The following is a 27,978-nucleotide window of genomic DNA, read 5'->3' as shown; positions in this document are numbered from 1 at the left end:
GGAATTCCACCTACCTTGTACACACCCAAGAAAAATGAAAGGTCGTATTCTTACTAAGCAAGTTTTCATCATTGGAGAAATATTGAATCACCACCTCTTGGAAGGCTAACCTTTTGTAAAAACAGTGGAACAAACATTATGAAATTTTTGCCGAAAACTGGAAGATATACTGCTTTTGCCTGGTCAGTGGGCCTGTTTTTCTTTTCTCTCAAATCGGTGTTCAGATCCAACAATATCAAAAAACCATCTTACCTCTGATACCAACATGAAAAAAAATGCATGTAAACACTGATTTTTCTGTTTTGGATAACCAGTTCTTTTTTGTCTGGTAGTGAGTTGGACCGTATAAATCAATTGAACTTAATGATGTCTGTATGACATTTGGCGACGTCGATTCATGCAGGACTTAAACTCAGAATTATGAAATGCTGAACTAGACATGACAAAGGATCCAAGTCCAACAGCATACCAAACTTTGGCTAGTCATCTTTACCATTCTTTTATACGGATATCAAAATTCCATTGAACCAGCCCACTTTATGCTACACAGGAACAATAACAAGAATTTTATCTCCTTGTACGCAATTCTATAAGTCCAAGTCATTTAAGACGGAATAGTTGTGTGGCTATGTAATGTGTGTATGTGTATTGTATTTTTTGTCATATTTAAAAAAATGTCTGTTTTACTGTTGCTACTCTTTACTGTTTCTTTTTTTTTTTTTTCAATGTTTACTGTTGCTTGTGTGCGTATATCAAGTGTCCCAAACATCTGACAGATTTCCAAATACAAAAACTGTCTATATGCGGACACTATTTCGTTGTGTATATGTGTATGTACCTTCATCTAGGTGTGTATGTTGTATGTTGGTCATCAACATTCATGCATTCTCTTCTAGTCCATCCCATCTCAATGATTCCTTTGGTGCCATTTATCATATAATTTCATTTCTTGTTGATTACTTAGTCTTATCATTATTATCGTCATAACTATGGATATATCATTCCAGTCATCCTTAGTGTTTCATCTGATGATGATGTTGGTAATGGTTATGATGCTAAGTGAAAATATACCACAGCTTTTTGTCTGTTAAGTGTTTTGCATTAGGAAGGGCATCCAGCCATAAAAAGGAATGTATAAACAAGCATGGTCCTCAACTCAACTATAAGGGTGCTTACTCCAAACTAGGTCAAGCTCAGACCATGATATCCTGTCCAGCCCATACCAACACAGAAAATGGACATAAAACAGTGATGACATAGGTAGGATTTAACCATTTAGAATTTGAACTGGGTATGTCCAGCCCATAGCCACACAGAAAATGGACATAAAACAGTGACGACATAGGTAGGATTTAACCATTTAGAATTTGAACTGGGTATGTCCAGCCCATGGCCACACAGAAAATGGACATAAAACAGTGACGACATAGGTAGGATTTAACCATTTAGCATTTAAACTGGGTATGTCCAGCCCAAATATTCTCCCTGTTTCATGTTCAAACTTGTGAGATCCAGCTTCTGACACCTACCCTACAATTTCATTCTAAAAATAAACAGTTACTTCATCAGAATCTCAAAGCTAAGAGATAATGCATGATTAATTCAAAACCTGATGAACAAATGAGCATTGCATATGACAGAGTAATCTGAATGCTGGAAGGCTACGATAGGCTGATTAAAACATAACAAAAAAGCTAAGTGGTGTTAGGTCTGTTGTTTATGAACACCATAGCACCACATACAAAATATCACAAAATGCAATTTGAGAAATGGTTTATTGCAAATTCATCCAACCCATGATAGTCATCAGCAGCCAAATCCTCGTCTTTTAGTTCATGTAACTTTCTAAAAAACTGTGTTAAACACCAGTTTAATATTTACCTCTTTTATTTATGTGTGAGTGTGTTGGCAGTTATGGATGAAGATGTGTCACAGATACATCCTCACTGCAAAGCGGAAAGGATTCAGTTGAATCCAAGAATATTTAAAGCAAAGCAATGTTTCCAATTGGATAGATTGAAAATATATTGTGGCTGTTGGTATTTATTCTACCTTTTCAGTTTGAATCTCAGAAACTCCAAATTAAACTGGATAATCCCTGCATGTGTGTCTGTGTGTCTGTGCATGTGTATGAAAAAGAGAGAGAGTTGCATGAAAGATGATTTCCAATTTTGTATCATTTTGTTTTGTGTGTTGTTTTTGTGCAGGTATTGACAAACAGGAGATCATATTTGAGCAGATGGTTGAACAAATTGTTTGTGAGGGAAACAAAATATCGATGCCTGATTCCACGTTACAAGATGAAGATTCGGTTTCCACTGAACCAGCGTTGATGTCATCATCTCAGTCTAGAGACAACAACACGTATTCTAGTATCAGCAGTTCTGATTTTGGCGAACAAGTAGCTGCTGTACAATCTCAGCAACCCTGTAGAGAAGACAGCGGCTCCGATGATCGAGCTCTAACTGAAGAAGACTTTGAACGCATGATGTCCAGTTATGAAAATGTTTATGACGGAGTGCAACTCGCTCCTGAAGTCAGCAAGTTAGCCATGAATGCCAGTGATCTAGACATCGGAGATCGTTTTGACACAAAACAACTTGACCTACATCTTCAGCCAACTGGACGCTCTTCAAGTTATGAGCAGCTTTACAAAGAAACAGGCGAAGAGATCGCTGAAACAAGTGAACAAGCCGAGCAAGTTGTTTATTCCGCAGAGTCGAAAGAAGGTGAGTTGAACAACGTGAGTGCAGCGACTGACTCACTTGTGTCTCAAGCTTGCTCGAAACCACAGAGTGAGCTGACATGTTTACCTGCAAAGAGGTCAGTACGATTTGATACTGACCCCAGTCAAATTCACATAACAGTAGAGTCTGGACTAGACACTTTAGGCTGTGATGATAGCATGACAACAGAGTCAACTGACCCAGAATTTTTGATGCGAGCCTGTTCTTGGGACCCGGAATGGGACCCGTCTAAGACCCGCAGTAGAACATATTCCGCTCCAGGGACAAAGTCTCGTCGGAATTTGCCATATGTATTCCAAGAGAAAGGTATCGTGTTACTAATGTGCTACTTAAAAAGCAAACCATTTTCCAGTTGCCCTTGCTTGTTTCTAGTTCCAACCATATTCTCGTCACCCTGACTTCTGTGGTTTTCTATTTTTTTTTTTTACCTGCTACTCTTTGGTGCATCCACTTTGCTGTGGCTTCAGGCTGTGTAGAATTTGTTAAGTGTGACTGTGGCCATGTCTATGTAGTTACTTTCTTAAAAACAGTAACATGGGAGTCTCAATTTGTCAGGATTTGATCAGAATTATTGAGTCATCGTTTCCTTTTCTATCTCTTTTAATCCAGTTGCTATGATCAGGTGGGTTGAGGCTCTTCACTTTGAAATAGTGTGGGTGGGGTTCTCCTTACTGACCTCTCATTGATATTAAATGACTGACTGCCAATGCTATCTCTACCTTATTGACCACTACTACCACACTCACAATGAACTAGAACCAACACTACTACCCTCACTACACTACCCCTACTGTTCAGTCTATTTAATAATGCAAGTCTAATTAATGTTTAAATTTTAGAAAAAAAATTAATCTTAGTAATTTAATTAGGAAGTAAGATCCTGCATTGTTTTGGTTTTTCTTTTTCATTTTTTTTTTTTAAATGAAGATTTACAATTAACATAGCAGTAGGGTTATATATGTAATCCAAGTAATCAACAAAGGATATTTGCTGTTTATGTGCGTGTAGGTTCCAAACCAACAACATGACCATTCAGATTCTCTAATAATTGCATCTTTATATCTCCCCTCTCAGACTAAATAACACCAACCACCATCCTTAAAATTAAGTTTGTTCCTTGGATCAAAGAAACAATGTTGTAAGGAAAGGGAGAAATATTTGTCATCACTTCTACTGAGCATATTCTGGTGGGGTCCATTCTAAACTTCATGGAGTTTGTAGGGTTAGCCTTTTTTTTACATCATGCTATACCTATTTCTTTATTACCCACAAGGGGCTAAACACAGAGGGAACAAACAAGGATAGACATAGGTGTTAAGTCGATTACATCGACCCCAGTTCATAACTGGTACTTAATTTATCGACCCCGAAAGGATGAAAGGCAAAATCAACCTCGGCGGAATTTGAACTCACAACGTAACGCAGACGAAATACCGCTAAGCATTTTGCCCGGCGTGCTAACGTTTCTGCTAGCTCGCCGCCTTATGATTAATAGCATCATGCTAAACCTTATGATTAATAGCATCATTGACTACAGGTTTCCAAGAAACAAGTTGCTGGGTAACTTTTGATGGCAAGAATGCAAAAGAACTGTCTGTGCAAATCAGACATAATAGATACTACAAGATCTTATTCTAATCACCAGTTTTATTGCAAATAAACACACAAACATATGAGTGGCTTTCACAGTTTCCATCTACCAAATTTCACTGACAAGGCATTGGTCAGCCTAAGGCAATGGTAGAAGACACTTGCCCAAGGTGTTGTGCAACAGAATGGTACCAGGAACCACATGCTTGCAAAGCAAACTTCATAACCACACAACCATACCGTTTTATCACAGACGCTCCTGGAATAATATATATTATATTACATTACTTGGAAACTGGTGAGGAGTGGCAACAGAATGGACATCCAGCCATAGAAAATCTACCTCAATAAATTCCATCTAACCTATGCAAGCGTGGAAAAGTGGATGTTAAATGACGATGATGATATATAAGAACTAACCCAGACTTGGATAACCAATCCTACTCATTCCAGCATGGAAAACAAAAGTAAAAGCGAGGATGAGGATGTTAACCCTTTGACATTTAAACCAGCCCTATCCAGCCAAAATATTCTAAATGTTTTATGTTCAAACTGACCGGATCAGACCTCTCACACATACCCTACAGTGTTATTCTTAAAATAATCACATCATCATAACCTTGAAGCTTCGAGATAATGCATCGTTAATTCAAAATAATGCGAATGAGTAAGCATTGCATTTGACAGAATAATCCGATTGCTAAAGGGTTAAAACTGCTGTAAGAAGCTCTGTGAGAATATTGACAACTGTGATAGGATGGTATAAAATATAAACATTCGATTAAATGAAGTGATTGTGGAGGAGACTATGTGAAGGCATATCTAAAACAGTAGTTTGATGGTTGCAAGTAGTTCTAGTTAGTTAGTTCTTAGCTAAATCAATGGTATAGAAGTAACCGATCAAGCTAAATACATCTAAATACATGTAGCTTCATTTATCACTGATTCAGTCATTACTGATTCAGGATAACATGGTATGCTCAATTGTGGATCATGTCACGCTTATCATGGATTGATCTGTGATAACACAGGTCAATAATTAGCCAATTTTGCTAGTACTTCAAAAACAAGTCCTAGTGACCACCCACACTGCTCAGCTACCCCAGAATGCACTGACTATCTCTTGTGTTGACATGACCATGCTGCAAGGCACAATATTTCTTATTTGGATTTGGATTTACAAACTCGTACCCATGAAAGGTGGGGACCAGTGAACAGAAAAATACAAAAATGCCTGATCCTAGCAAACAACACAAATTAGTGTATTCTCTGCAGGAAAATGTAGAGATAATCAAGAAAATATGTGACAGTGGAAGTTTGATTACTGTTGGCTGCAAGTTTAGGGGTCAATGAATCTATTATTCATTCCATTTACAAGGTGTGTGGGGCTGATTCATTTATCAGTCTTTTTTGGAACCAAATCCCCATGATAGAGTAATACAGATGTGCATTTCTTGTCCACCTTGTCTTTATTATGAAGCATGCTGTCCAAAGATTTAGGGTGTAAAACAGGGGTTCTCAACCATTTTTTTATCTATGGATCCCTATAGCCATTCAATGTTTAAAAATTAGTTCTAAATTAGTTCTAAAAATTTTCAAAATTCCTGTTTTGGTTTTCACACATTAACTTGTATAGGTTTGCTATTTTGTTACATGGACCCCACAAAATCTTATACAGGTGTATTTGGTTTATACTTCTTCACCATGCACACCTTCTCTTATAGAGCATGTTGACAAAGATTTAGAGTGTTAAACATGTGCTTCTTGAAATGGCAGTTTATTAAGAGACATGGTTTTTGCCCTGTGGCTACTTTCACCAAGGCAATGGGAGGAGCTAGTTGTCAAGGGTTTGTTAATTTCCCTTAACCCCCCCCCCTCTCTCTGTATTCTGTCTCTTTTATATTTTTTGGATCTTAGAGACAAGATACCAAAGTACTCATTTGTGATAGTGTAAGGGCTCATGTTTTACGTACAGCTGTATTATTGCATTGGATTATTAGACTCAAGGCTGTTGTTTAACCCTAGGTTACTTCTCTATCAGCAGATCCATGATATCCAAGATGTTCCAGCAATGACCATCCAGACTTTTATTTTTAAGATCTAATGCATATAAATCTACATTATCTTATACATGTACCTTTCTTTTAAAGAAGGTAAAGTGTAATTTGAGGGAGATATTTAGCTGATATTTCTAGGAGGTCAGACAACCATGTAAAGGTTCCTTCAGTAGCTCAGAAAGTTAAAGGAAATTTGTGAAAGTGGATTGGTCTATTGCGTCCCTTTTTTTTTTTTAAATGAAAGTATTCATATGATTTCAACCCTCCCACCAGCAACTCCCACTAGCACAAACTTCCATAGCAAAGAAGGTTAAGTGTATCTATCATGTATTCTTAAATACATGCTATTCTATTTTATTGACCCTCAAAATTGACCTTGGCAGTATATGAACTCTGAACATAAAGAGCCAGCGAAATACAGCAAAACTTATTCCAACACTTTAGCAATTCTGCCAGCTTACCATCTCTCGGAATAATAATAATTGATTAGTAAGTTTTCTTTTTTTGGCACAAGTCTTCAAATTTGGAGAGAAGGAGTATATAGTAAATTGAAATCAACCTCAGTACATAACTGGTACTTATTTTTATTAATTTCTTAGAGATGACTGGTAAAGTTAACTTTGATAGGATTTGAACTACAAGTTTATGTGAGGCATTTAGTTTAGTTCTTTACCATTTTCTACCACTCCACTATCCTATAATAATAATAATAATAATAATAGTAACAACAACAATAATGGTTTCAAATTTTGGCCCAAGGCTAGCAGTTGTAGGCGAGAAAATTAGTCCATTACGGTAATACCAGTACTGACTGGCGCTTAATTTTATTTTTATTAACCACCAAAAGCATGGAAGGCAAAGTTGACCTCAGCAGGATTTGAATGCAGAATGTAAAGAGGCAGAAAAAATACTGCCAACCAGCAATTCTGTTGACTTGGTTGCCTTGATGATAATAATAATAGTCCATTCTATTATTGCTTGAAGGGGACCTTACAGAGACACAAAATACTATAGTTTACTAAGAAAATAGATTGCTGACTGAGAAAAAATTATGTTGCTGTATTGAGCATATTAATGTATGATAGTTTCATGAAGGACTGTCACCTATGCCTGTCTATGAATCCCACAAATCCAGAATTCCCTGACTATAAAGAATAAGTGCCCACTCTTGGCCGTCATTCCTCAGCCTGTGCAGCATTTACCTCATATCACTTGTCTTCCTCTCCAAATGGAACTTGAAAAAAGTCAGACTTGGCCGAAGAGGAACTTATCTGTCTTTAATAACCGTTTCAGTGTTGTCCGATACACAACTTCTTTCACTATAGCCACCAGACAGAGGAAAACTGCCTGCCCTTCCTAATCAAAAGAAGGCGGTGGGGTGACACAGAGTGTGACATGGCTGGCCCTTTAAAATACGGGTACTACTCATTTTTGCCAGCTGAGTGGACTGGAGCAACATGAAATAAAGTGTCTTGCTCAAGGACACAACGTCTTACCAGAAATTGAACATATGACCTTACGATCATGAGCCAAATACCCTAACCACAACGCCACATGCCTTATATAACTACACAACTTGGCGATCTACAATCAGTTTTGGGTAGACATGGGTAACAGTATTTCCATGCCTGTAAAAATTTATCTCAACCCGTACTGCTCCCATCCCTAGCAGCACTGCTAGTCCACAGATTTCCAGAAGCTATCTATAGTCCATGGCTTGAAAGTATTGTGGTACAGATCAGCTAGTTTATTCTTATGAATACTCAGAGTTGATCAGAGAACTCCATTGCTCTTTCACACCTCTAGCTCTCTACAGAATGTTAGAAATCATAAAAACAACAACCCTTATGAGCTATAGTATTATAGTTACTCTTTTTACTCTTTTACTTGTTTCAGTCATTTGACTGCGGCCATGCTGGAGCACCGCCTTTAGTCGATCAAATCGACCCCGGGACTTATTCTTTGTAAGCCTAGTACTTATTCTATTGGTCTCTTTTTGCCGAACCGCTAAGTGACAGGGACGTAAACACACCAGCATCGGTTGTCAAGCAATGCTAGGGGGACAAACACAGACACACAAACACACATATATACGACAGGCTTCTTTCAGTTTCCGTCTACTAAATCCACTCACAAGGCATTGGTCGGCCCGGGGCTATAGCAGAAGACACTTGACCAAGAATCCCACGCAGTGGGACTGAACCCGGAACCATGTGGTTGGTTAGCAAGCTACTCCTGCGCCTATTTATCTTTTTACAAAAATTCACTGTGAGCAATCATCACAAAGCAAAGCAACCCCTGTTTCCCCCTCAGCTGTTGAATATTGTTGTTTTTGTTTAAAGCTTCAAGCATTCCTGTCTGATTAATTTGAATTTTTTGTGAAGTGTTTGTGTGTTTTTTCAACACCTGCACCACCTTTCCTCAGAAATTAACTCCTCCTAATCAGCATGATTGCCTTTTAATCTGTTTAATCTATGTTAGAAACCCTTTATAATTGGACTTACCCAGTTTCTATTATCCATTTCTTAATTTTTTTTTATTTTCTTTACCCCTCACATTATTCCACCTAAAACTTTCCTTTGTTTCCTACACACCACCTTCCTCTTCTACAACCACTAGATGCTGTAACTACATCGCAATCCAACAAGGAAGTATCTACATGGTCACTAAACCTGCTAGAAATAACAACTAATATCTCCTCAAATTACTCCCTACCATTTTAAAGAAGGACTCATTAGACAATGGTAGCGTCTGATTATACAAAGATGGGATAGTCACAACTGAAACACCTCTTAATCATAGGTCTGTTCAGTCAGGGTTGACATGACTTCATCATCATCATCATCATAGTTTTGGCATTCCGCATTTAACATTTCCATTGAAGATTTTGTTATTGTCTGATGAACTTATCTCTTGAATTTTGTTCTTTTTTTTTATGGTTAAATTTATGAAACTTTCTTGTTTTTCGCTTTTAAAACTTGGAATAATCTTTTTTAGAATTTTCCTGATTAACTAAAATCCACTAAAAGAAACACAGTGTAGTTCCTGATTTGCTCCAGTTTTTAGTGAGAAAATACTTATAGCTCTGACAGAATCTCTTTAACGAACAGTAATTAGTTTTAGTTTTGTGGCATTAAAGCTGGTAAAAGTGCCATAGGATATAATACTATCCTTTTACATACAACATTTTTGCTTAATGATCTGGTACCTGCTTCCTCTACGTGGTATACTAAGTAAATTTGGCATGAAGTGTATCACCCCAAATACAAAATAAAAAAAATTTCATAAATTTGAAATTAGGAACTTCAAATTGGTGTTGTACCCATTACCATCCATATCCACCCAGTCATTCTATTTCCACTTTCAAAAGTGAACCCTTTGCTTAAACCAGTTCTCAAAAGCATATTTTGGATATATAATATATATATATATACACACACACATACAGTGGTGGACCGGGTCTTAAAATATTGGTTGCCAGGAGACTAAGGGGGCCCATCCGCAACTACAATGGTATGGTTTTTTAGTTCTTTTTTTTCTATTAAAAGTATTCTTTTCAATTGTCTACAAACGCAACCAGGCTGAAATAATTAAGGCATTCTTCCAGGAGTGAATAAAAAAAATTCTCAAACTTGAGGGGATGGACCCCTTAGATACTAACACAGGCCCCCATATTCCATTATATCTATTTATTAAATGATAAAAAACATGTGTTTAAATGGTACAAGCAAGTGAATTAGATCAGCTAATAAATACATATAATTTGCCTTATATATATATATATATATATATATATATACACACTGGTTTATAGTACATAAGTGAGTGGAGAAATAAAGGGAAGTAGCACTCAGCACATTTTGTAAGAATTACATGTATTTATATAATAATAGTTTAACTCAGGCCCATGCAACTTAAAATTTCATCAGGCAATTGGAGATCGAATCTCTCCAGATTCATGATGAACTGGGTTTGTTGTAAGATCCTACAAAACTTTAAGTTGCATGGAGCTGAGTCAAACTGTTATTAAATAACATGTATATACGCACCAGTGAAGGCACATGGCTCAGTTGTTAGTGTCAGGCTCACAATCATGAGGTAGTGAGTTTGATTCCTGGACTGGGCTGTGTGTTGTGTTCTTGAGCAAGACACTTTATCTCACATTGCTCCTGTTCACTCAGCTGTAGAAATGAGTTGTAATGTCACTGGTGTCAAGCTGTATCGGCCCCTTTGCTTTTCCCTTGGATAATATCAGTGGCATGGAGAGGAAAAGTTGCTATACATGGGCAACTGCTGATCTTCTATAAACAACCTTACCCAGGCTTGTGCCTTGGAGGGGAACTTTCTAGGTGCAATCCCATGGTCAATCATGACTGAAGAGGGTCTTTATATACACACATATAGACACTTGTTTAACTGTGGCCATGCTGGAACACTGTCTTCTAGATCATGGTCAATTACATTGATCTCATTACTGATATCTATCTTGGAAGGATATAAAACAAAGAGGAACCTGAAAGAATTTGAGCCAAAACTCTAAAAGGCTCGATGAAATACCATGAGGTATTTTGATTGATAGACACTCAGTTTTGCCATTATGCTGATGATCTTAGGGAATTGGTTTTCTTTACTGAGAATGACTTGAGATGAAGTAAATTAGACAAGACCTTAAGAGTGTAATGACATCCTTGGACAGTTGACCAGGTTGTTATTGTTGTTTAGTCCCATATCAGCTCTGATGAAGCAGACTTCACAGTCTAGCTGTAATATTCTGTCTTTTATTCAAACACACATCATCAAGCACCACATTACCTAATGTGTCATTCCTTTTGTAAGCTTGTAGGATGTGATTTGAGGGAGGCTTGGTTGTTATTTCTACTAGATAAAATACCTGTACAGAGGTTCCTTCATTGCTTTGTGTTATCTAGTTATAGAGTAAGGTGTCATGCTCCAGGTCTTGGTTAAGTTTGGAGTTAAGTGTTTACACCACTTATTGACTACTTAATATTCTTAACGTCTGTTCAGCCATGACTGTGTTTACTTCTTATCAAAGCCAACACAGTTGTAACCTACTGTTTTAATGCATATTCTAGGGCTATGAGGAACATTTGGCTGCTGTTGCTAATGTTTTGAAGTTAGGTATCATATATCATACTTGAGCTGTCATTCAGGTTGTTGTCGTTGTCGTTGAGCCACAGATCAGACTTTACTGAGCAGAAAAATTATCAAAGTGTTTCAGTCTTGACAATCCTACTAAGCATGTGCCATGAGCAATTATGTTAGGTAGTAAGCAATTAAGACAGTAACTTATTAACAGGGTACCTTGTCTTTGTGAGGCAATTTTAAAATATTGCCTACAATGACATGTAAACAAGCATATACTCTTTACTTGTTTCAGTCATTTGACTGCGGCCATGCTGGAGCACCGCTTTTAGTCGAGCAAATCGACCCCGGGACTTATTCTTTGTAAGCCCAGTACTTATTCTATCGGTCTCTTTTGCCGAACCGCTAAGTGACGGGGACGTAAACACACCAGCAGCGGTTGTCAAGCAATGCTAGGGGGACAAACACAGACACATAAACATACATACATATATATATACATACATATATACGACAGGCTTCTTTCAGTTTCCGTCTACCAAATCCACTCACAAGGCATTGGTCGGCCCCGGGGCTATAGCAGAAGACACTTGCCCAAGATGCCACGCAGTGGGACTGAACCCGGAACCATGTGGTCGGTAGGCAAGCTACTTACCACACAGCCACTCCTGCGCCTATACAAATTTAATTTTTATATAGTTGTATTTACACACACATTCATAATTACACACATACACATACATGTGTGTGTGCATAATATATATGTCAAGGTCAAAAGAAATAGTGAAAACATTCAAAATATCTGTTTACAGAATTACATACTGAATTCAATACATTAGCATTTTTTTGTAATGATTTGGCAGTTATTGACTTTTTTTTTATCTTTAATAATTGATATTTATAATCTTACTCGGTGAACAGTACCTGCATTATGTATTTATGTCTACATTATCCAGCTCACCATTTTTCTTTGAACAGCAATAGATATAATTTATGACAGATTTAGCTGTTATTTCTAGCAAGCTAAGCCACATGCCTTAGTTTCTTTCTTGTGATGTTGCAGACATCATGCTGTCCTTCTTATTTCAATGTAATAAAATAGGAATTTTGCCTGCTAGCATTAATGTCGTAATAGAGGAGGTCAATGGATTCAATGCTTTACAGTATTTTCATTGCTGTAGGTTCTGGGTTCAAATTCTAAATCATACAAATCAATAAAAATATGTTATGGACATTCAATAACCTTACACTTCACCCTGCTGAAAATTTCCCAGAGAAAATAAATTAAGGATAATAATAATAATAATAATAATCATCGTTTAATGTCCGTTCTCCATGCTAGCATGGGTTAGCCGGTTCGACTGGGGATCTGGGAAGCCAGAAGGCTGCACCAGGCTCCGGTCTTATCTGGCAATGTTTCTACAGCTGGATGCCCTTCCTAACGCCAACCACTCCGTGAGTGTAGTGGGTGCTTTTTACGTGCCTAATAATACTTTCTACAATAGGCAAAAGGCCTGAAATTTTGTGGGATGTGGCTAGTCAATTACATCAACCCCTATGCTCAACTGGTACTTATTTCATCAAGCCCAAACCCCCAAAGGATGAAAGGCAAAGTTGACCTAGACAAAATTTGAACTCAGAATGTAAAGACAGATGAAACACTACTAAGCTTTTTTTTTCCCTCCAGTGTGCTAACAATTCTGCCAGCTCACAGCCTTAATGATAAATAACAACAATAATAATTCTTTCTACTATAGGCACATGGCCTGAAATTTTGAGGGAGGGATTTGGTTAATTACATTGACCCTTAGTACACAACTAGTATTTACTTTATCAACCCCAAAAAGATAAATCAAAAATAACAATAACAATAATAATAATATTAATAATAATTTCTTTATTTTGCCAGAGGGGCTACAGATGTGGGACACTAGATAATAAACACAGAGTAGGGAGGATGCAGAGTAAAAAAGGATGGGATTAGAAATATGTGTAGAAATTGGTGTTTTAGGTGCCAAAAGAGGGGCAGGTGCAAAGTCAAAAATGAAGACTTGCGTATCTCTTGTCTACAATTGCATATTCAGAGTGGCCCCTTCCAGCCTTGCTACTTTGTCCTGCCTGTCACTTGCAACTCTATATTGGGCTTTTGAAACAGCTTGCAGTCAGCCAGATTGTCAGATTGATTACCCTATTAATGGCTAGGTCTGAAACGATTGGCTCCATAAATAATAATTACATATCTGTAAGATGAAATGATAATTTTTGACCTTTTTTTTTTTTTTTTTTTACGTGTATTCAAGGTCATATATTTATTTGCAAGGGGTTGGAGAGGGCTGAATTCATGACCAATGTTTTATTTACACCAAACCCACTTTCACCCCCACCCACCTCTCAAGTCAATGAAGGAGCAAATTTGACTCCATTTGAATCTGAACTCAAAACCTAGGATTACAGACCGACAACTAAATACTGAAAGGCATTTAGTTTGCTGCTCGAACACAACCTGTTATACCGATATCTTAGTCAAACAGAAACACTTGAGGAAGGGAGAAACTTAAAAGAAATAGGGAGATACATACATACAAACAGTGTCCGGCATATTTCAATCTCTTTTACTCTTTTACTTGTTTCAGTCATATGACTGCGGCCATGCTGGAGCACCGCCTTTAGTCGAGCAAATCGACCCCGGGACTTATTCTTTGTAAGCCCAGTACTTACTCTATTGGTCTCTTTTGCCGAACCGCTAAGTGACGGGAACGTAAACACACCAGCAATGCTAGGGGGACAAACACAGACAAACAAACACACACACACACATATATATAAATATATACATATATACGACAGGCTTCTTTCAGTCTGCCAAATCCACTCACAAGGCATTGGTCGGCCCTGGGCTATAGCAGAAGACACTTGACCAAGATGCCACGCAGTGGGACTGAACCCGGAACCATGTGGTTGGTTAGCAAGCTACTTACCACACAGCCACTCCTGCGCCTAATCAAATGTCATCCTTAACATAAATTAACTGAAAATAATAACTAGATTTAATTAGATTTATTTTAGATTAATTCATTGAAGTGAAAGAAAAATGGTAGGTAGAAACTTCAGGAATATTGGTTGTTGTTGTTGTTGTCATGAAGAGAATTGTGAGGTGCAGGTTCAATTCTTGTCAGCAGACATATAACTTTACAACTAAATCACACACATATGCACATTTTGAGAAAGGCATGAGCATCGCACAGTCTCGTTTCTCACTTCTCTCTAAGCCTGAGTGAGGTTTTAAAAGCAAACTAATACACTCTCTCTTTCCCTGCGCCCCACCCCCCACCCCAGCACAGACAAAAACAAACAACAAAACCTTGTTGCCTTGGATGGTCAATTTAGATATTTCTCTTCTTGTCTCAGATATGCCTCGTACTGACCAGCATGATGTCCAGCGAGAATTAATAACGGCTGCGAAGGATGAGGAGGAGAAGGAGGAGGAAGAGGAGGAGAACCTCAGCTCCTCCAGTTCCGAAGTAGCGCAAGTTGAAGATGTAGATTTTCTGCCAGGTAGCTGTGGAAACTGAACACAAGCATGAATTCTTTCCACGCATTCTTCTAGATGTGTGTGTGTGTCTGTCTGTTTGTCTGTGTGTATGACTGCATTTCCACTAGACCATTTTCTTTTTTTTTTTCTTTTTTTTTTTTTTTTTTTGTTAATGCCAACACCATCACTGCTGCCGTTGTCCCCTTTCCTGCCTTCTCTCTCTTTCCTAAAAAAAACTGACCGCTTCCACACTCGTACCACATCTTTTTCCGCGCGTGCACAGCATCTGAAGACCACATGCGAAGAAAGAGAGAACGAAAGAAAACAGAGGGAAGAAAGCAGTTTTACCCTTGCACACAACTCACATCCAGACAAATACACACATATGCACACACACACACACACACACACACACATACATACAAAAGAAAGCAGCACCGCTGCACAAGTAAATACATTTATGTATGGCCACAACCTCATACACACAGTCAATTCATAGACACCATTGAATGCATATATATATGCACATGTACACAAAGACACATGTATAAGATATGCGTGTATAAATTGATACTTTACATGTATTTATGTGTCTGAGTATGCATACATACATATATGTATAAATTGGTGCTTTTCTACATAAATATATTACATGTTCATATACACTCACACATGCAGTGATAAGGTGCTTTACCAATTTTTTTCATACCTCTCTCTTACCTCTTGTTGTTGTCGTTGTTTTTTTTTACCTCATTATTTCACCTTTTTTTCACTCTTTTTTCATTCTTTTAGATATATTTTTTCCCTTTTTTTTAGAAACCACTATTACCGTTTCCTCGCTGCTACATGTGATAAAATGGTTTTAAACTTAGCCACATGTCCGTCATCATGCTTCACTGTTAATGCTTTTTCAATGTCACCGACTATATATATATATATATATATGTATACATATATATATATATATATAATATATAAACAGAAAAAATTGTTTAAAAATTTCGATGTTTATTTTTCTCTTTCAGGAATTTTTTCTTTTGCTTTTGGCAGTATTTTGCATGTTTGTTTGTTTTTTCTACTTCTTCTACTTCTCGTTCATCATTTTCCACTTATCCTATAAATTCTATGTCATCTTCATGATTTGTGTCTATATATATGCTGTATATGTGTATGTGTAATATATATATATATATACTTACATGTATGCAATTGTACATGTGTGTGTGTATGTATATACATGTATATACACATGCACACACACACTATATATACACATATGAGCTTTCAGCTTTTGGTTCAATGGTTTGCTTTCTTGCAGGCTGATATTAAATAATATAACATTATATTTAATGATATAACATGATATCCAGTGATATTAAAATGGCAACATTACTCGTTCTCATGCAATTAATTTTATTGGATAATGTGTGTTTTAGTCCGCCTAATTTCGACCGTAAGTTGGTTCTGGATGAAACACTTTAGGGTGAAGATCTTTTAATATTAAATATTCTTTCTTGAAATCATCTCTTCTTCTGTCACCCTTCCTCTCCTTTCCAGATTTGTTCATAGATTAAGGCATTTCACTCAATTCTAGAATACTCGTTACCACAACAACCAAAAAATGATATGTGAAAGAATTTTGTTATTTTTTCCAAAAATAGAAAATTTTCTGATGGAAATAGCATGTTTGCTTTTGTTGTGGTTTTTATTCTCTTAAAAATTAATGAAACATGACTTTCGGGGTTCAAATTCTACATCAGATTACTGTTACCATTTAAATAGATTTATGGTGCAGAGCTAGTTGATTGGACAAACCATTCTGATCAGATTTCTGGCTCTTGTCTTTATTATAAGGAATTTTGTTCCTTGAGATTTAGAGCTGAAAACCTATGTTAATATAAAACTAATAAAGATTTTATTGAGAAATATTTGACTTCTAGATTGCACAGACCAACTGGCCCCATGGAGATTCTCTCACAAGTTCTCCTTTTTTTCCTTTCTCTTGTTCTACATACATAGGTATTTTTCTCAGTTGACTTAGCAGTGAGAAAAGGTTCTGCCATAACTAAGTATGAATTGTGCAAGTATCTTTTAAAATTTAAGAGATTTATCCTGCATATCACAATTAACTTTGCTGCTTTCTCGGATCTACGGATCTACAATATCTGAGTTTCTTTACAAAGAAACTTTCAAAGAACCAATCCTATGCTCGCTGTAAGAGCTTTAAGAATGAAAGCAAAATGACAATCACTCATAAAACACTACAAAAGCAATTACTAAATTTTATAAAGTTTTAAGCTCTTATTTATTTGTTTTTGTTGCTAATGTTTTAATTTTAGCATTTAACTATTCTCTACTGATGTAGGTTGAATATTTCTGCAAAATCAAATATTTACAGCAATTGTATTAATATGTTTTAAAGTTATGTAGCCTTTTCAATCATTAATCACATTAATCATTAAGTTAAGAGTGGTGGGTTGACTGATGCAAAGATGTTGTTCAGTGATTCCTCCCCACATCCACTTCCCTCATTTATCATTGATAAAGGATTCTTGGGCAACTTGAGTTGTATGCCTTGCCTAAGGAGACAATAAAATTCAAGCCATATTGGTGTTTAGTTGATACCTTAACCCCTTTCTTATTGTCTCCCTATGGTTTTACTTAAATAATAAGGGTGTATTTCTTCTATATTTCCTAATTTCTCATTGGTTTAAGTTCTTTTATAATTACAGAGTAATATTCCTTATATTTATCGAGTAGATATGTAACACACACATTAAGTTTCCATTCTATTATTTTTCACTTCATTTATATATAAATTAAGAATTGCATTGATCCCTTCTATTAACAGTTATATACTAATTCTCCTTATTAATAAGTTTTATATCAGATCAACATAATAATGTTGTAGATCTCTTATAATTTTACTAGATCAGCTTACTAATAACAATTCATTAGATGATAATACTAACCCATTATCATCATCCTTCTCTCTAGATATTTTGTGCACTTTCATCTGACATTTCTTTCTAACAATTCACTAAGCTACTTCTATGTTATGTTTCCTAATTGTTCTGCATTCTACTCCACTGTCAGTCGAATGGTGGCAGTCTACTAACACACTAATATCACCCTGATTTCTATAGATGCCGAGATGCGTGACACCAGTGAAGAAAAAACAGAAGAAACGGATGTGGAAGAGCAGTTCTCTCCCCTTCCTAAAAGTTCTCCTGCTTCTAAAGGTGCTCTTGATCTTAGGTTAGAAGACAAGTTCTTTTCGTTCACCCAATCCCCTGTGGAGTCCCCAACTGCTGAAATAGCAAATGAAATATCTCCAGCTCAAGATCTTCTTGACGTCAAAGACATGCAAATAACTGTTGGCCTTTCACCATCAGAGATTAATGCTAAGTCCAAGCTGGGATCTCTTTCAGAATTCTATGAAACAAAAACAACTGAAGATTTCAAAACAATGTCCAAAATAATCGCCTCGAAAACCCCCAGAGTAGAATATGAGAAAGATAGTGGTGAATCCTTCAACATCCCTAGGATTTCAACTGATTCTGATACAACTGAGGAAAGACTAGAGCTTGATAATGTAACAGAACAATCTGCTACATCATTAATGTCTGAAGAACACGATGGAACCGAAGATGACTATAAAAGAGAAACACCTGAAGAAAGAGCGGAACGTTTATCTTCCATGGCCTTTGATAACATGGGTTTTGCTGGTGAAGATGTTGTCGACAGTGAAATAAAGACACACTCTGATGACTTCTCTGAAGAGAGTCCAAGTCTTGCTGCCAAAGAAATATCTCCAGAAGATCTTGAAGAGAAGTCACATCAATTTGACTTCCCAGCTGTCCATCAAGAAATATGGCAGATGGGTATCCAGGCACTGGGGAAAACCAAATTATCAGAAGAGAATGAGATGTTTTCCAGCTCAATGAAATTTGAAGAAGTAACACACAAGGTCTCATTTGAAAAAGATGATGATGAGGAGAGTGGTGCTGCAATGTATTCTGAGAGTGAAGAAACCTCCCGTTCAGAAAGTGGAGATACTAAAGATCAGAACTCTTTCCAAGAATCTATCCAAAGGTCTAAAACATCCGATGGCCAATTTGAAGCTACCTCAGAAATAAGAACAGAAAAAACCATTGTAACATCATCCAGAGCACAAGTCTCTTTATCAGAAAGTCAAAGTAAAATGATAACCGAGACCAAGGTCTATCAAGCAAAAGAACCCAGTGAAGGAATTGAACTTACCGGACATGACGCCACAGAGAAAACAGCTAGACATCTTACAACCACAGCTAGTGAGCCCATTATTTCTCATCCATTCGATCAGTCTACAGTGGAAACTATATCCCCAGAGGCCAGTAGTTCTGACAGTGAAGGTTTCTATGACAAAGAATCTGGCAAAAAGTTACCTTGGGAAACTGTCCATCATTTCTCCCGACAGTTCTCTGATAACTATCTTGAACAGCAAGAAAAACAAGGAATAGTTACTGTGCAGTCAGTTGACATGGGTGTATTTTACCGGAGAAGTAGCAAAGACTATTCAAACATAACATTTAGTGAACAAGATATCTCTGAGTCTATTGCTGAAGAAGAGGAAGAACCCCCCAAACGGGTTACCTTCACGCTTTCAGAAGATTTGGAAGAGTTTCCATCAGAAGTAGCTACAGGTTCGGATGAGTCAAAACATGATGATGAAGTTGAACAAGAAATTAGGAAACCAGATGATATCTTTGATGAGTCTGTCAAAGATCAAATTGTAGTCAAGACAATAAAAAAACAACCTACTGCACTATCCAAAACAGAAGAACCTGTCGTCACAACATCTAAGACAGAAGAACCTGTCGTCACAACATCCAAGACAGAAGAACCTGTCGTCACAACATCCAGGACAGAAGAACCAGTTGTCACAACATCCAAAACAGAAGAACCTGTCGTCACAACATCCAAGACAGAAGAACCTGTCGTCACAACATCCAAGACAGAAGAACCTGTCGTCACAACATCCAAGACAGAAGAACCTGTCGTCACAACATCCAAGACAGAAGAATCTATCATCACAACATCCAAAACAGAAGAACCCATTGTCACAACATCTAAAACAGAAAAGTCTGTCTTCTCAACATTCAAGACAGAAGAACATGTTACATCTTCTAAAGGCGAGGAACCTGTCATCACTACAGTGAAGACAGAACATATAACTACGACATACAAAACTGGAGAACCTGTCATCACAACTTCAAAGAAAGAAGAGTCTGTCATCAAAACCTCTAAAACAGAAGAACCTGTCATCACAACATCAAGGACAGAAGACATTACTATAGCATCCGAGGCTGAAGAACCTGCCTTTGTAACTTCCAAGACAGAACATGTTACAACATCGACAACTGAAGAACCTGTCGTCACAACATCTAAAACTGAAGAATATGTTACATCTACGACTGAAGAACCTGTCGTCACAACATCTAAAACTGAAGAATATGTTACATCTACAACTGAAGAACCTGTTATCACAACATCTAAAACTGAAGAATATGTTACAACATCTACGACTGAAGAACCTGTCATTATAACCTCCAAGACTGAAGAACGTATTATAACATCTACAACCAAAGAACCTGTTGTCACAACATTCAAGTCAGAAGAACATGTTAAAACATCCAAAACTGAAGAATGTGTCATCACAACATCTAAGGCAGAGGAACCTGTCAGTACAACAATGACAGAAGAACATGTTACTACAAAATCTGAAAGTGAAGAACCTGTTGTCACAACAACCAGGACAGAACGCATCATCACAACATCTAAAATTGGAGAACCTGTCATCACAACATCAAAAACAGAACATGTTACAACAACATCTAAAACTGGTGAACCTGATGTTACAACAACCAAAACAGAAGAATTTTTCACTACAACATCAGAACCTGGAGAACCTGTCATCACCACCTCTGAAACTGGTGAACCTGTCGTCACAACATCCAAGACAGAAGAACGTGTCATCACAACATCCAAGAGAGAAGAACCTGTCATCAGAACATCTAAGACTGAACATTTTACTGTGGATCCAAAAGACAAATTTGACATACCAACTGCCAAAACAGACCATGTTACCACGACAACTAAGTCAGCACATGTCACTGTAACTTCCACTGTAGAACATGTCATCAAAACATCCAAGAAAAAAGATGATATTGAAGAAGCTGAGGAAGAGTCTATAGTGGAAGCCAAGAAAGATATCCTTGAACCATATGATAGGATGTCTGGAGAATATGAAGCTACTGTTTTGGCTAATATAATGGATGACCATTCTTCTAAACAAGAAAAAGCACCCGAATCACCTGATGAATTATCTAGAGAAGACACTTTAAAAGAGAAAGATCTTGAGTATGAAATGGTCTCCAAGAGTGCTGGTGACTTAGCCAGTCCTAGTGAAAGTAAGTCTTCAGACCTTTCATTAGATCTTTCCTCAGAAAAACTTCCATCAAAAGATGATCTTGATGAAGAACACCAACTTCGACCAAAACCAGACAGTGAAGAAGTGTCACCAAAATCAGGAATAATCGGTGTTGTAAGCATTGAATCTCGGATGGCCCAAAAAGAATTATTACAGGAGTCAGCAGATGAGAAGGATCGCTCCCTTTCACCATCAGTTGATAGTGATGAGTTATCAACCACTTATGAAAGTCAGGCTGAACTACAGGAAGAACTCTGGTCTGAAATCCCCCCTGTTGATCGCTATCCTGCCCCTGCCAGAAGGAAGCATTATGCTGATGGTGAATCCTCAGAAGCAGAGAAAGAATCTCCTGAAATTGAACTTTCTCCTATTGCTGAAGCACCAGCCTCTAAAACTGACTCCGAGGAGCAAGAAGAGAGTAAGATGACAGCGCAAGATAGAAGGGTAACATTTCTATCAGAAGAGAGTAAGGAGAAGCTGAGGCAATCTATTTCCAATGAAGATTTAGTTAAAACATCAACCTCTTCCTCTGAAGTATCCAACGAACCAACTTTATTAGCTGCTTCGTATGATTTGGATTCAGGGCATGTTTCACATATTGTGACAGCTTATGACATGTCTCCAGACACCATTGAGAGTCAGGTGCCACATCCACCGGCACCTAAAGCTATTCTTTCGAGTCCTGAAGATGACGTGTTTGAAGTTGAACCTACTGTGGGAACTACTCGCACCGACGAGCCTTGCACTGAGCCAGATTCTGAGAAGAGTTATACCGGGCCTCAGTCTGAGGTCATCATTATAGAAGACATTTGCGTCAGCAAAGACAAAACGGGGTCGGAGTCGACGGAATCTTTACCGCCAACTCCTGCACCGACGCCCAAAGATGCAACCACCATCAAAGATACCGTTTGTAATCTTCAAGACGCAGCCAACAAGCTGCAGACCGAAGGTCTCTTTGATCGGCAGTTTGGATCTGTAAGCAGTGAAACTTCTGAAAAACGTCCTTCGAGTTTTGAAAAGGACTTTTCAAAAGATGAAAGCAGTGATGATGATGATGATCATGGCCAATCATTTGAAATGGTTTCACCAACTGAAATTATTGGCTATGATCAGTATGCTGCTAAATATTTACAAGGTGGTATAGCGGGATGCATTGAAACAGCAAGTTTGACCGCTTCAGTGGAATCCCTCTCTACATCCGGAAGTAGTTTTGCTGACCTCAGAGCTAGTGAGCCCACAAGTATGAAGTCTAGTTTAGAAGAGTTTGCAAGTGCTACAGCTTTTGTCGAACCATCCGCACCTCCAATGGAAGAAGTATGTAAGATTCCCAGTTCTCACACCATGAAACCTGATACCGATTCCTCACCAGATCAGTCACTTTTCAGCAGTAGCGATGCTTCAGAGAAAGGTGCAGCCACTATGGATATTGTTGCCTCCAGTGTTGCATCTCCGGGTGCATGCCGTCCTGATTTGTTACCCTCTGACTCTTTTCAAAAGAGTTTGTCTACAGAGGAGATCAGTGAAACTGAAAATATCGAAGACATTGCTGCCGACAGAATCTCCCAATTACCAAATGGTCCTACAGAGGTAGATTTTCAACCAGACATCGATTCTGTGTCATCTACTGTTAAAACTGTGGTGCCTGCAGCACCACCGGATTTGGTTCAGTCCTCACCATCATATGTTATGGAAGAAGAAAAATCACAGCAGGAAGATGTTGCCATGGAACTAGAAGACAATCAGATATCGGCTGGTTCTGATGCTGCTGTCAGAGATGTCATGACCGATAGCTTGATAGAAGATGTGAAGTTGTCGGCTGAGCAACAGGAAGTCTTGGTAACGTCAGATCAGACTTTATATGAACTTGAAATGCCAATGGAGGAAGAAGCTTCCCCTATTGAACAAGTTGGTCCAACATCAGCTACTGTTTCCATAACTGAAACTACATCATCTGTGGTTGTTAAAACAGAAGCCCCTACAGTGGAATTTCATGAAGAACAACGTGAGATATATCCAGCTGAAATGGTAGAGTCTAGATCACCGACTGAAATCGTTGGACTGGAACCAGTGTTAGATGACCTTGAAGAACAGCCATATGAGTTGAAGAAAGATGAAATTTATCCTGGTAAAAGAGCACTTGAGTTTGATGTGTCTAGCTATGAAACTTTGTTAGAGGAAAGCAAAGAAAGACAGCAAGAAGGAGAGACCAGTGTGGTAGAGGTTAGCCACCTAATTAGAGAAGATCAGAGGATTAATCTGGATGATACTGATGAAGAAACAGTTCAGTTTTCAGATCAACTTAAATCCGATCATGATGTAAGTTTTGTTCACACTTCAGAAAAAGTGTGTACAGACATGGTAGAAGAAGAATTTAGTGATCTAAGTAAAGATGCTTCTTATGAGCAAGTAGAACTGGCTGAAAGTAGTCTAGAATTTGCTGAGAAAGCTGAAGAAGAACTTGAAGCGTTAGCAGGAAAAACCCCCGAAATATCATTTGAACCATCTAAAGGGGAACAAGATTTGGACAGACCCATATCCCCAACACCCCAGGATTCTCAAGAAGGTGTCCTCAGTGATGATTATGAGAAGGTTAGTGCTAGTATTAGCACAGAAGAACTTGAGAAAACAGCTACAGTGTTTGTAGACTCTGTTCTTGAAGAAGCCTCCAAAGTTCAGGAGAAAGCCCAGGTATTCCCTGAACAAACAGAAGCTGAAAAGCCAATCGATGAAACAACTTTTGATGATAGCAAAGAATCTGAAAAAATGGTTGCTTTCTCATTTTCAGAACAATTTGACCCATCAATGATGTGTCGGTCACAACCAGCCTTTTTCTCGGCACCACCTCCACCTTCCCATCCCCCTCCTTTCACGAAACAGAGGGATGATGACATGCCCGAGATCACCATCACAGAACACCTACACAAGAGTATTGACAAAGATGACTTTGTTCCATCTGGCTTTGTTCCATCACACATGCCAGACTCTTCCTCTGAGCAGGAAGACAAAGAATCTGATGAAAAAGAATCTGGAGATGATAGTCCAAAGGGTGAAGGAATGTCCTATTTTGAAATGATTCAGGATGAAATGGAATTTGAATCCGAAGAGACCGAAAAGAACGGAGTGTCATCTCATGAACCTAGTTCTTCGGCATTCGTTATTGCTGATGCTCATGCTGGTTCAGCAAAAACATTCACCAGTGAACAAGAACTTGAATGGAATGTGCAGAAATTTTCTGAAACTCCTGACAAAGTACCAACCACTTCTTCGTTTGAAGACTCCTTTTCTCTACAAACTAAAACTGAGCCAGTTCCTATCAGTTCTTCAAAACAATTCCAAAGGGATTCTGAAACTAAAGATTCTTCTAAGAACGGTTTCCTTGGATTCGAGCCTTCGGTCATGCATGCCACTGACATTCTGAGCCCCGAAGATATTGCTGATACATCAAGTGTGGACAGCTTTACAACAGTCGTTGGCGTAGACCAAGAAGGGGACGAGTGTGATGATGACCGCTTGGCTGATGTTGCGTCGATGACATCATCAATCCATTCCGACATTTATTCAATGCATACTGAACCAGAAGAAGAAGAACCGTATGACTGGCCATTGTTGACAGAAGAGGACAAATCAGGGGAATCTTCTCCATGTAGCGATCGTTTTGAGATGATTGGGAAGACTGCTTTATCGGTGATATCTGAAAAGTCTGATGAAGATCGATTTGAAATGATAGAAAAAGATGAACTGGAAGCACTCTCTGACAGCCATTCTAGTAGCAAAACCTCACCGGAAATGATATCTGCCTCACCTGGTACTGTGGGTCACACCCACGGCTATCCAAACATACGTTACGCTGGCAGAAGTCGGGAAAAAGATGATGGGTCAGCTGCTTCTTCTGTTTCTTCGTCCTTGTTAGAATTTGAACGGTTAGAAGGTGAAATAGGACAATTTGGCTCGCTTGGATCAAATGAAGCCCACAGCCTGCCTAGCTCTTTTGACAGTCGAAACTTCCATTGGCGAGCAGCTGATCGAGATGATGTGTCAGTTGCCTCTTCATTAGGAGAATTTGAACGTCTAGAGCGACAGATTGCACTCGGAGGTTCAATTGGCTCGTTTAGTTCAATAGACAAGTTGATGCCATCAGGACAAGGTAGTGCAACAAATGGATCGATGTCATCACTGGCTGAATTTGAAAACCTCGAAAAAGAGTGCACTGGGGGTGGATACTCCAGTTCGGGAGATGATCGCCACAGTTCATCAAGTGGCCATAGCAAACGCAGTGCAAGTTCATCGCTTGCCGAATTTGAACGACTAGAACAAGAAATAGTCATATCTGAAGAACTTGCTGCCGAAGCCAAGAAAATAGCGTCAATATTGGAATCAGGGGAGCTGCCTGAATATCCAGAAAGTGAAAGTTTAGGAAGTTCATATCAATCAAATGGTCACATGAGGGATGTACCTGAAATAATAGGTAATTTTGATATTGAACAGGACTCCATAGACGGAGACGACATTGATAAGGATTCACTTAGCTCTGAAGAACCCAAGATGCAAGATGTTAGTCAAGTGGCTAAAGAAGAAGAAGACGATATAGACTCATTGGACGGAGATAGCAAAGATGAACTTACTTCTAGTGTCATCTTTGTCTCCAATGCAGAAATACAAGATTCCAGTGAAATGGGTCAATTCGACTTTGATCGAGATTCTCTGCAAGGAGATGATACAGCAATGCAATTTTCTGTAGAATCTCTGCAGTTAGACCAAGATGCTTCATTTGATATGCACAGTTCTGTTGATTCGTTAGAAATAAAAGACAAATTTAGTCGAGACATGCAAAGCTCAGCTGATTCTCTAGAACTGAAAGAAAGAATGAGCAAAGAAATGGTAGACTCGACAGATTCTTTGGAATTCAAAGACACTGTGAAAGATACTGATAAATTTGAAACAGATTCACTGGTTGATCAAGATGACATCATGCAAACATCTTCTGATTCACTTGATGCTTTTCCTGCACTAACACACCAAAACATCATGGAAGCCTCTTTGGAGTCTGCTCGTTGGAGTCTAAGCAGCTCTTACTTTTCCCATTCCTCACAAGAAACATTACGATCTGAATCCCACAGTGACTCAAGCCATTCTAGAGATGTCATGCAAATGTCTGCAGAATCTGTAGATTTTGATAAAGATAGAAGATTTGAAAGTTCCGATACCGAAATGGATTACAAGACGGTATCAAGTAAGACATTAACATCATCTGCTTTAGATCCCGAAATCCGCATGATCACAGGAATATCTCATCCCAACAATCCTTTCTTAGATAATGAAGGCAATGTTAGGACAGATCTGGGGTATCCGGGCCACTTTAGAAATAAATACGAATATTCAAAGTTTGATAAAGAAGGGAACTACCGTTGGAACACCGAGTTTGAAGAAACAACCAGAAACAACTCATACCTTAACTGGGGTCCTTATCAAGAGAAAAAGAAGGTTTACACCATGACAGAATGGGAAGCCATGCGCAACGCTAAAAAGAGAAGTGCTGATAATGAAGAACTTGGCGGGGACAGTGAACAAGTGTCTGTCATTCCTGACAATCACTTTGCCCAACTTAACAACAAAGAAGTCTCTTCTAACCTTCCTTCTGAGCACACAACTTCCCACCCTAGAACTTCTTCACCTCCTCCTTCTACCGTTTTACGGCCTTCTTCTCCTGTTTCCTCTACTACTGCTACTACTACTACTACTACCACCACCACTACTTATTACTCCTCTTCCAATTCCTCCTCCTCCTCTTCCTCAACCTATCATGCTGCTGTGACTCGGCCTGACTCCAGCTCCACCAGTCAAACTGCTGCTACCTCCGATCCTCTGCTATACCATCACAGTATGTCGGACACTACTACTACTACTACTGTCCATAAATCCAGTAGAGGTATATCTAACTGTTAGACGTACAGCCAGTGTACAGTCACGCTGCATGATCTCTAGCCTAACAAGTTGCATGTCAGCCTGCTAATTTGTTGTCTTCTACATGCTATTGTTGTTGTTGTTGTTGTTGTAGTAGTTGGTGTTGTAATGTAGTCAATTAATTCAGTATGCTATGTTTTTGTTGCAGGATCAGCCTATTTTCCTTTCACACACACACACACACACACACACACAAACACACATGCACATTCAAGTGTCTGTAATCATGTATGTATGTGTGTGTGTGCATGTGTTTACATTATATATCTATATACATACATATATATATATATATATATATATATATATATATATATATATGTGCTTCATTTTGTAAAACAATAATAGGCATTTTAACATAAATCTTACCTCAACAAACCCACATACTTGATTATCTATATACACACACACACATATATATATATATGTACCTACATACAGTCACATACAGATGGGTTTTTTATATATGTATGTATGTGTATTCATGTGTTGTGTTTAAGTTTCTGTATGTGTATC

General features: G+C 38.1%; 1 protein-coding gene across 45 annotated transcripts in view; it reads left to right on the top strand.

The window, feature by feature from the left end:
- The window catches only part of LOC115210251 (titin), a 626,493-nt gene that overhangs the window by 581,770 nt on the left and 16,745 nt on the right, over nucleotides 1-27,978 (top strand). For 38 of the 45 annotated variants that reach the window (XM_036501835.1, XM_036501827.1, XM_036501837.1 and 35 more), the window contains 3 exons: nucleotides 2,208-2,729; nucleotides 14,906-15,052; nucleotides 18,176-27,427. In XM_036501835.1, coding sequence (XP_036357728.1) covers nucleotides 2,208-2,729; nucleotides 14,906-15,052; nucleotides 18,176-27,427 — 9,921 coding nt within the window. Of the gene's footprint in view, nucleotides 1-2,207; nucleotides 2,730-14,903; nucleotides 15,053-18,173; nucleotides 27,428-27,978 lie in introns of all 45 variants that reach the window. The other 7 variants (XM_036501816.1, XM_036501823.1, XM_036501814.1 and 4 more) reach the window with 6 other exon arrangements.

This window comes from Octopus sinensis, linkage group LG4 (genome assembly GCF_006345805.1).
Source record: "Octopus sinensis linkage group LG4, ASM634580v1, whole genome shotgun sequence".
Lineage (NCBI taxonomy): Eukaryota > Metazoa > Mollusca > Cephalopoda > Octopoda > Octopodidae > Octopus > Octopus sinensis.
This window is presented reverse-complemented; position numbering and strand designations above follow the sequence as displayed.